General features: G+C 43.9%; 1 protein-coding gene across 2 annotated transcripts; it reads left to right on the top strand.

The window, feature by feature from the left end:
• The first annotated feature begins 724 nt into the window (after positions 1-724).
• Positions 725-9,729, top strand: hnrnpub (heterogeneous nuclear ribonucleoprotein Ub). Of its 2 annotated transcripts, XM_079353350.1 has the most exons (14): positions 725-1,384; positions 2,688-2,802; positions 4,614-4,693; positions 4,793-4,932; positions 5,126-5,225; positions 5,663-5,775; positions 5,958-6,221; positions 6,306-6,425; positions 6,535-6,663; positions 6,744-6,912; positions 7,024-7,305; positions 7,393-7,694; positions 8,520-8,657; positions 8,949-9,729. In XM_079353350.1, exons 1-14 carry the CDS (start codon positions 955-957, stop codon positions 8,997-8,999), a joined length of 2,433 nt encoding a protein of 810 aa, XP_079209476.1. In that variant the 5' UTR covers positions 725-954; the 3' UTR covers positions 9,000-9,729. The 2 variants fall into 2 exon arrangements, with proteins under 2 accessions (XP_079209476.1, XP_079209477.1); XM_079353351.1 differs by lacking the exons at positions 8,520-8,657; positions 8,949-9,729 and adding an exon at positions 7,772-7,887 and having other exon boundaries at positions 7,393-7,725.
• The last annotated feature ends 1,206 nt before the right edge of the window (positions 9,730-10,935 follow it).

Below are 10,935 nucleotides of genomic sequence, written 5' to 3'. Positions count from 1 at the left end.
GTGTAAAATGGATGGAAAAAAAACTAGCGGAGATTATTATCATCTAACACAAGGATTTGTACTTTTTATCTTTCTCTGAACTTTATCAAAGATTGTATTAGACGCGTGTTGACGTCTAATACAATCTACATATTTGATTTATTTATTCCGAACATATAACATGAAACACTGCTGAACAGAAAAATAAATAAAGTAATAATAATAATAAATACAGAACAAAACAACAGACAGAAAATAAATAATAATTATAAACAGTGGAAAGTATAATTCAGAAGAATTAAAAAAAAAAAGAAGTTATAAATTAGGCTACATGTCCGCAAAGGAGTGGGAAGAAGTAAAACTTATTGAATCCCACCCCCTCTCCATCTACTCAGCTATTATGTAATGTAATGTGAAAATCTGTTTTTATAGTTTCTATGTTTATTTTGTCAATGTCAAGTTACAAGTTAGACAAGTCGAACAAAATGTGCTGTATGAATTTTATTATGAATTATACATAGGCTGTCATTTTGAATCTTCCAGATAAAATGTGTTTATTTTTTTTCAAAGCAAATAGGCCAAATAAAAAGGTTTTTAAGTTGAGCTGAATAATATCCTCGACGATAGGTGTAGGTTGCTTTCTGGCTGAATGTGCACTACGCTGTATTTTGTCCCACTTTCTATCCACAACAAGGCTTTGTGATTACAGCAGCGACAGATGGTCGGTGGCATGCTATAAAACCAAGCTGCGCTGCTTTCCGGGTGGTTACGGTAGGAGAGACGTCATCCTCCCCCACACCGCAGGCTGCTCCGCGCGTGCACACAGCTCTCTACCGGCGGAAGATTGGTCGGACGCTTCGGTTGCCATTTGGCGCATTTCTGAGCTATATCTGTTAACAAAGGGCATCCGTTTATTTATTTATTGTTGATTTTTTTTTTTAAATCTTAAACACGTTAGACCATCTGAAATTCACGATGAGCTCAATTAACGTGAAAAAGCTTAAAGTGAACGAGCTGAAAGACGAGCTGAAAAAGCGTAATCTGTCGGATAAGGGGCTGAAGGCCGAGCTGATGGACCGCCTGCAGGCCGCGTTGGACGAGGAGGCCCTCTCCGGGGACACCCCGTTGGACCAGGACGCGGCGGCGTCGAGCGGAGGCTTCGAGCAGGCCGCAGACCAGGAGTGTATGGGGGAAGAAGAGGAGGGCGAGGGCCCGGTGGAAGAGAGCATGGAGGCCAACGAGGAAGAGCCTGAGAACCAGGGCGACGGGGACGCCGCTGCTGAGGACGAAGAGATGGGAGAGGGGGAAGAGGACGAGGAGGACGAGATGGATCCTATGCTGAAGGGAGACGTGGACGACATGGAGAAAATCGAGGACGGTGAGCCCGGGGACCAGGCTGCTGAGGGTGAGTCACACGGGGTTGGTTATGAAAATGTGGCTGGCTGTATGGACTGTGTGTCGGTTTATTTTGCCGCCGCGGGAGGGAGCCGGTTGGGATGGACAAGAATTATATAGGCGTAACGTAAACCGAGCGTCCATCTTGAAGTAGCGTGACCTCGATAGAGACGCCTTAGCAACCACGATAGCAACAAGCATGTAGCAGGTTAGCTCATTCAACATTAGCATCGATCACCGCTTCGATATGTTAAAATTAATCATTCTTGTAATGCCAATAGCCGATATTACCGCCCAAAAACGTTTACATATGCGCCGTGCCGTCATAGCCACGTATTTTGCGTAATTGCGTCGAATAAAATGAGCGAGAGATAAACGTTTGTACTTCGTTTAGCTCGGTTAGCATTTTAGCCGGCTAGCTAACGTCGTTCCTTTGTCTTTGGTGCAGTGCTAACCAGCTGGTTCAGTGGTCTCGGATTAAAGGAAGATGTATTGAAAAATAGGGGGGGGGGGCATGGGGTAGAGCTGTAGTAATGCAATCATTATGGCAATGAAAAAAAGGCCGAAGCAACATGCCCGACAGGTTTGAATGGAGTTTTTTATGGTAGTGATGGCGCGTTGTCTGTCTTCCTCCGGTGCGTGAATCATTAATAGTACAGGCGTTTTCTGTTATTAAGGTAAAAATAATTGAATGTAACTTCGGGATTGCAAGGCTAAATATACTGTTGGTCTAGTCTTAAGGATAGATGTCTTTAAACGAGTTGTGCGGAAGATGGAGCAGGCGACGAGCTGATTAAAACACGTGGTTTGACTTGAATATCAACTATTAAAACATAAATATTAACACGACAATGCACAATATAGATACGTAGGTTATTAGTTTATTGGGGAAGGGGCAATTTATTACTGAACAGGTGTCATTTCTTGCATGATGCAGCTGTCCCACACACCAGGCTTGACCTAATGAAATGAACATATATGATATTGGTCTAAGCCCTTTGTTACGGGGTTAGTATCACTTTTATGTTTGCACAGACTTGTTTTTCTAGTCCCAACCAACCCAGTTTACAATGTTTATTTGGACCAGCTCATATTGTAATTTCTCTCTGGTCATTAGACCAGTTACAGTTTATGGATTATGACTGTGTTAAGTGTAACCATGAGGTTTCGCCTCATAAATTAATATTGATGATTATGGTCGACACAATGTAACTAATGAACGGGCTTTGTGGGCCAGAACCCCACTGCCAGTCCGACCTCTCTCTCCATTAAAAAGGAGCACCTCATTCTATATCTTTGTTCTATTTTCAAAGGGGATGCGGACAAAGACACGAATGCTGATCAGAAGAATAAGAAGGGTGTTAAGAGACGCCGGGAGGAACATGGAAGGGGCTACTTTGAATTTATTGAAGAGAACAAATACAGCTGGTAAGGATGGGACAGAGCAAAAATGGCCTTCAGCATCCCTGAAACGCCATGCATAGCTTTGTTGAACTGTATTGGCTTTAAGTGCCAATGCACATAACTAGCAAGAGGATGACCCTCATTTTTAGTTACTATACTATCCACTAAAAACTTACATTCACACACATGTTTTGAGGGTCTACCCTGACTACTAAAGGAGCCTTACCATTTTATCTTTTACAGTGCCCACTCACATTTGTGTCTTTTTAATGACCGCATTCTGTAGCAGAAGTGCAACTTCCAGTCTCTATGAACTGTCACATCTGTTCCTCATGCCACTTATTGTTTTGCCAAAGCCCATTGTGTCCTCAAGGTGAATCAAGGCTGCTCAAAGACAACAACCCCAGAGGAAAGTAACAGATGTGCACTTTTGAATTGAATGGGAGGGTGGGGAGGAATAGCTGAGAGGCGTGGGAGGAGGGTCCATTACTCCAGGCTAGCACACAAGGATGTAGGAATCTTCTGGAACGTTCACGAAGGAGCTCGCAATTTACCGTCCATCGTTTTGCCTCGCTATGATCCTTCCCCCCCCCCCCCCCCCCCCCCCCCCCCTCCTCCGTTTTGTTTGGTTGTATGATGTCAAAAAGCTTTTCTGTCTCATGTCTTCTGTGTGTTATCATGAAGTGAGTGTGTTTCAAAGTTCTTTTGTACCCCCACACAGTGACATCAAGCATGTGTGTTTGTCAGTGTGTGTACGCGTGCATACATATACCTACTCTTGTTTCCATTGCGCTGTTGACAGACTGGATAAATTAACTCGAAGACACTGCAAACCCTTTTGAGCCCGCCATTTTTGTAATTTTTTTTGTTTTTGGGGGAACGTTTACGGTCTCGGTGAATAATCAGAGTAACAGAATTGTTGATACATGATGGTTTTTCTGTCTTTGTTTTTTTCCAGACAAATTTCCCACTGTCCTCTTTTTGTTTATTAAAGGTGTATTTTTATTTTTTTTTCTTAGTAGTTACAATATTGTTCCAAAGTTATTGTAGATCTGTTCAAGAACAGCTGAACCTGGAGCAGTAGCAAAGCTGTTCATTGCATCAGCTCAAAGCGTCAGCCCCCATATATCACACCACAGCAGCCGTTGTCCAGCGATTGAGGGCAAATACACTGACAGCATCTTAGAGATAATTAGGAACCCCAAAGTACTCCACTCCACTCCACTGGGTTAAGATCATTTCTGAAGGAGGAGAAATCCTTAAGCGTCACTGAAGTTAAACCTGCATCATTCTCAGTCTGTTAAACTTCCTATTTGAGATTTCTGTTCTCAATCTTCAGCTACAGAGTTGGTAAGTTGCTGTAGCTCTCACTACACCAGTTTCTCACAAGGCATGTTGACAACCTGTACCTCATAGCTGCAGTTCCCCAGAGCTGTCTGTAAGTCATGACCTTTTGATGAAGAGAGTTAAATATAACTGCACCCACTTCAATCCTGGAGATCATGAACACGGCTCCCTCTCATTTGATTTTGAAAGGATTTGGTCACTTTCACACGTGGATAGTGGATTTCTTTCTGTGTATCTCTCACGTTTTAGATTTCGCTGGATACTGCAAGGTAAGTGATGTCTGCCGAAGCCCACAACACAGATGACTATTCCGAGGCTCATTTGCCGTTTTACTATTATTTTCAGAGTATTTTGTACCGTTTTCCATAGTCTGGTTTTCTACTTCTCTCCCCAAATGTCTTTCAGCAAGTGGTACCAAGGAATCTGTGTTTCATGTAGCTGCCTTGTGTTGTGACTCCTCTAAATGACCGTTTGGTATCACTTCTCAGGGCCTCATTTAAGTCTCCTGTGCCGCCTCTGGAGGAAGAAGACGAGGAGCTTGATGAAACTAAAGTCTGCCTTGATGCTTGTGAGTCATCTGAAGTTTACAATAGAAATGTTTGACCCTGAAGTTGACCTGTTCGTCAGGATAAATGACTGTGTATACAATGTGTTTTTTTTCCCCAAGACAACAGCGACCTGCACTTTAAGGTGTCACGGGACCGATACAGTGCCTCGTCTCTCACCATGGAGAGTTTTGCTTACTTGTGGTCTGGAGGCAAGGCCACCTATGGTGTGAACAAAGGCAAAGCTTGCTTTGAGATGAAGGTATACTTATTATTCTGATGCACTGTGTTTCTCTTTACTGACCTACAACACAGTAATTATTAATGTAACATCTCATACTTGTTCTACATTGTTCATGAAGGCCTTTCAAAGGTCCACACCAGCCTACAAACATTAAGACGCGTTAGTCTAATGACAGTTATTAAAATGTTTTGTGTTTTGCTTCATTCAACAGATTACAGAGAAAATACCTGTGAAGCACATTTCCAGTAAAAACATGGAGATTCATGATGTGCAGGTCGGCTGGTCCCTGTCCACTGGCACCCTGCTGCTTGGTTAGTCTTTGATTTCCCTTGTTTTTTTGGATTCACACAGCTGTGACTGAGCTCAGAATAGTTAAATAGTCAAACTTAGTATTGATAAACTCTACCAGGCATTGCATTCTTTTGATCTCTGCAGGAGTTTTATTGAAACGATGAGAAATGCACTTTACAGAGTCCATGTTTGTGCATAAAGCTCTGTCAGTAGGGAAGCACTAACCAGCTGCTCTGATGAGCCCACATCTGAGGCAGTCTGTCCCAAGGGGTCCCCCTAGTGTTTCATAACGTGCATGGCATGTTGGTGACGCAAAATGGCTGCAGCTCTGCCCACATAACAGTAATGGTGGCTGGCCTGTTGCCCACATGGATGAATCACACAGTTACATCGTCTTACTGGCCGACACGTTGCGTCTAAACTTACATTCTGTCGATGTTTTTCCCTCTGACTTCAGGTGAGGAGGAGCACTCTTACGCATACTCTGGAAAAGGAAAGAAGACCACCAACTGTGTGACCGAGGACTTTGGAGAAACGTACGAGGAGAATGATGTCATCTGCTGCCTTATTGTAAGACATAGAAGTTGCTTGTCTTATTGGTTAAAATAAGAAGAGTTACAGTAGTTGAATGTGGTGGTCCCTGTAGAATTAGTTGAAGATGTATAAAAACAGTTTCATGTTGTTGTTTTTTTTTTTTTTTAAATTACTGGTAAGTATTATACATCTTTAACTGTTCATCTTTTGTTCCTCAGGACTTTGAGGGTGATGAGTTTGTGTTGTCCTTCGCGAAGAATGGCGGGGAGCCGGCTGTTGCTTTCCAAGTCAGCAAGGACAGCCTGAACGGCCAGGCCCTCTTCCCCCATGTCATCTGCCACAATTGTGCTGTGGAGTTTAACTTTGGCCAGATGGAGACTCCGTATTTCCCTGAGCCCCAGGGCTACACCTTCCTGCAGCAGATCCCTGTGAGTGACCGAGTCCGGGGGCTCAAGGGGCCACAGACCAAGGCCGACTGCGAGGTAAGAACCCACTGCAAAGACGGCAGCATTAACGGTCAAAGTCTTTGGAGGTTTGGATCTGAACTCTTCTGTCTTGGCATGTAGATCATCGTGATGGTTGGCCTGCCAGGTTCTGGGAAGACTACATGGGTGAAGGATCATGTTCAGGAGAACCCGGGCAAATACTACATCCTGGGCAGTGACACTATTGTGGACAAGATGATGGTCAGTTAAACATCCAGCAGTCAGCTGCACAGCTGTTGAAGTCTGACTTCACTTTGTCTTACACTTTTCGGTTTCTTGATGTCGTGCATTTCATCCTTGTTTCAAACAGATCAACAGTCTGAAACGCCAGTCAAAGGACATCACAAAGCTCACTGCTATTTCCCAGCGAGCACCACTCTTCCTGGGAAAGTTTATTGAAATTGCTGCCCGCAAGAAGAGGAACTACATCCTGGATCATGTAAGTGATGAACGTGGTCACGTGACGCACAGGCGGCGGCGGCGTGACGGCTTAATAACCCTCCTCGTCTTCTCCCTCAGACAAACCTGTCTGCCCCGGGCCAGAAGAGGAAGATGTGCTTGTTTGCAGGCTTCCAGCGTAAGGCTGTGGTTGTCTGCCCCTCTGATGACGACTACAAGCAGAGAGTCCAACAGAAAGTGGAGAGCGATGGCAAAGAAGTGCCTGAACACGCTGTCCTCAAAATGAAAGGTAAAAATCCAGATTCTCAGGCTGATCACTTAACCTCAACTCTCTACGGAGACTTACATGGACAATGTTGGCATCCCCAAGTCATGACGTTTCTCTCCCCTTCTGTTCCAGGCTTCTACTCGCTGCCGGAGGCGGGAGAGAGCTTCAGTGAGGTCATCTACGCTGAGCTGCAGAAGGAGGAGGCAGCCAAGCTGCTCGAGCAGTACAAAGAGGAAAGCAAGACCGCTCTGCCAGCCGAGAAGAAACCGAACCAGGGAAGCACGACGCCAAAGAGAGGTGGAGGGCTGCGTGGCGGTGGCCGTGGAGGCAAGAACCAGTTTGGCCGTGGTGGTGGACCGGGCCAGAGAGGCGGCGGCCGCGGAGGATTCCAGAACAGAGGCAACTTCAGAGGAGGTAGGGTTGACGGTTGGCTGTTATTTGATTTTGTTATTGAAATGAATCCCTGCTCGGTTACTAAGGATGTTTCTGACCGCTCTGTAGCTCCAGGCCTCCGCGGCGGCTTCAACCGTCCGCCACGCGGCTTCCTGCCTCCCCCCGCCTACAGAGGAGGTTTCCCCAGCCGTGGAAACTTCAACCGGGGCGGCCCCATTCCCAGCCTTGGCGGATCCCCCAGGGGTGGATCCCTCAGAGGAGGATCCCCCAGGGGTGGACCAATGAGAGGTGGCAACATGGGACCCAGGGGGGGGCCCATGAACAGAGGGGGCCCAATGCACAGGGGGAACATGAACCGAGGAGGAGGCGGCAACATGAACCGTGGTGGAAACAGGGGACATCCCGGACAGGTGGGTTTGGACATGTACACTGTTAATGTGTGTGTGTTCAACGGTACCATCACAGGTATCACATTCTGCCAACATAGATTTTTGCCGTCACATGATGTATTTTCTGTGCATATTATTGGTGTTTAAGACCAATGAACTAGAAGTTTATAATATCACATTTTACGTGCGTAAACCTTAACGTGCTTACAGAGTTTGGACTAATTAAGGAATTGTTATAATGTATAAAGCAGAAATTAGCACTATGTACACTGCACTCTTTAGGGGACCAGAGAGACGGATGTCTGCTCTTAGGTCTTTGAACGTAAAGACACAAAACTTCAAACAATCTCATTTCCTGTTTGGTGCTGCAGATGAGATTTTTGCGTCTTGATAAATCGTTATAACGGGATCTCGAGTAAAACGGGACTCGTGTTGCACGGTGACCAGACATTGGCAATTCTTTCCATGCAGAGAATCTGTAAATGTAGCTCTGTCGAAGATGTACTAAACACTTTCTATTCACAGTAAAAGTCTCCACTCTTTAAGGTGTTCAGATGCTTTTATTGTGATAAGTTGTATCAGGAAGTGTGTCTAACACGCCTGCAGGAGAGAAAGGAAATGGATAAATTTAGAAGCTTCTGAAATCTAAGATCGTTCTCTGGTGTCGTACACAGATTGAGTTGGTTATCCCGTCAAACGGGGTGATGAGGGGGTCTGTGTTTGGATGTGTTCTTATGCTCGAGCCCTTTTTTAATACGGTCTCTGGAAAAGACACAAGAACCTGGAGTCATATCGCCCACCTCTACTATGACATGTATTTTTATAGCACCTTCCTTTTTCTTCCAGTTTCATCAGAGAGGTGGTAACCGCGGCAACTTTGGCCACAAGAATGGGAACTATGGTAACGACAGGAACAGAGGCAGCTTCGGCAACAGGAATGGCATGGACAAGGCCCAAGCCTTCAACCAGAGCTGGCAGCAAGGGGTCAGTATTCCCACAGTCCTTCTCTCTGCAGCACATGGATGTCGCAGCATGTGATTAAGATGGTTGGGTTAGTGAAACTTGAGGGAGATACTTTTTTTTGAGAGTTTTGTTTGCTTTTGATGTTTGTAAAAACTCGTTAGAACTTGGATCTGTCTTTAAGTTTTTTTTAAGAGTTTTACTCTCAGAGTCCTGATGATTAGGATTTGTCTCCAGAAATGAGTACAGACTGTTTGTTTCACATTTTGAGGGTCACATAAACATGAACTTGTGTTGGGTCTGTCTCCTCTGTAGTTCTGGAACCAGAAGCCGTGGAGCCAGCAGTATCAGCCTGGATATTACTAAGACACTTGTTCTTACGGACTGGTGGCCCAAACAGAGACCCACCACTAGCCAAGGAACATCCCTCCATCCTGCGTTTTTGATTTTCTTTTTAAAACAACCCGCTTTTAATAATCCTATAACCCTCGACTGACCTGTACAATGTTGAGCAACAGCATTCCACATCAGAGAGGAAACCAGGTATCCTGAGTGTGTCTGAAGGTCTATATATAAATCTATATACACATGTATGACGTGGGTTGAGTTTCGTTCAGTCAGCTATCAGTTTTTGTTGTACATTTCATTCTCTTTTCTTTTCTTTTTTTTTTCCCCACCACTTTTAAATGACCTGCTTTTAAAGAGAATTTCATGTTTGTAATATCAGGAACCAGAAACCTTTTTGCCAGCCCGGCAGACGTTCCTTTTTCTTTTTCTTTGTTTTTTTTCAGGGTTGTGCATTTTATCTGTGCTGTGATTTTCTGTTTTGCTTTTTTTATTACAAATTGTAAATATTTTTTTTTTTGTAGTTTTATGCGAAAATTGAGAATACCTAATGATTGAAAGGAACCTTGGCTCATTAGTGAGAAGCATGGTAGGTGATTAAACTGTTAGACCTGTATGTGTCAGTCCACTGTCCATCAGTTCAAATGAATTACAGCAAGCTTTTTATGTTCTGTTCCCAGTATCAAACCTGTAACCGAAGCTCCATAGACCTACAATAAACTACTCGTTGGCTTTTTTTGTTTTAAACATACTTCCTGGCTTATGACTTTTGATTTTCAAAGGTGTGTAAAAGACCTTTGAACGGGCGATGTCTCAGAGCCGACATCAGCCCGGCTATGAGCCCGAGTTTACGCCTCATTACTTTAAAGTATTCCCTCCTGGTGTCCTGTCTTTGATGTCTTTACCGATCCTTTAAGCTACTCCAGTGTTCACCGCTTTGAGAAAGTATTTTAACATTTTTAAGGATGTAAGTAAGCCATCGTATGCTACGTTTTGCCTTTAAATTAGATTGTCTTTTAATAATACTTTTAAATTTAAGTGCTTAGAATTAAAGGACCACCCTTTGTCCCGAGGGAAACGTCTGCATCTTAGTCTTATTTTTTTTAGTGGTTAAACTCCCCTTTATTGTTATCGACTTTGAAAAGCACTGACCAGCCACACCAATAAAAATCTGAACCTCTGGAAGCATTTCTTGAAAATGTGTCCATAGCACCGTTAACATTTTGAACATCTGATCGGAGCACAAACGTGGTTGAAGGCAGGCAGGCGGGGTTAGTCATTTTCACCAGCAAACCTAAAGGGCTACACAGCATCACAACATGTAAAACAAACACCATGAGCACGTCATGAAAAACAGTCAAGAAGACGCGAGAAGCTGTAGACCTAACTTTTTTTCTCCTGTCAGTTGAAAGGCACATTTTGTTGACTGTGTGGCCTGGCAATAATGGCAGCTCCTCAAGCGACCGCTCATAGTGTCTCATGAGCCGACAAGAGGACACCCAGCTTGTCCAACTTCAGACCGTCTTCATCAGAGTTGCAAAAAAACAAAACAGACCATGACAGTAGATCAGACAAAATATGGTTGTGTGTGTGTGTGACCATTTTGTTTTGACTTTTGAATCCCCATGTTATTTATGAGAAGCGTGTAAATATTGAACCACTATTTCAACCATGCACGAATGTTCATTAAGCTGACTTCTAAGTGTATTGTGATGAAAGTGTTAGTTTGCCCGAGTACTGCTGTGTGATGATTGTCTACTATATTGAAATGTCTGGAGAGTTTGTGCCCTCCTCTTTTAATTGTACTGGAAGCATAAATCTAGCCGAATGATGAGCTTTGAGTTTACAGTTTAACCTCTAATAACACAACAGACTATATTTTTAAATGGCTTTATGTTGCAGGTTGTATATCAGGTCTTTAATGTTGAAACCAACAATGCAAAAGCTTTTCTATCAA

The sequence above is a fragment of the Symphodus melops genome, assembly GCF_947650265.1.
Source record: "Symphodus melops genome assembly, chromosome: 1".
Classification (NCBI taxonomy): Eukaryota; Metazoa; Chordata; class Actinopteri; order Labriformes; family Labridae; genus Symphodus; species Symphodus melops.
This window is presented reverse-complemented; position numbering and strand designations above follow the sequence as displayed.

Excerpts from the sequence above, each read along its gene's own strand:
- hnrnpub (XM_079353350.1), top strand. The coding sequence starts at position 955 with ATGAGCTCAATTAACGTGAAAAAGCTTAAAGTGAACGAGCTGAAAGAC. Across the intron at positions 5,226-5,662 it reads CACTGGCACCCTGCTGCTTG|GTGAGGAGGAGCACTCTTAC; the intron begins GTTAGTCTTTGA and ends CTCTGACTTCAG. Across the intron at positions 6,664-6,743 it reads GGAACTACATCCTGGATCAT|ACAAACCTGTCTGCCCCGGG; the intron begins GTAAGTGATGAA and ends CTTCTCCCTCAG.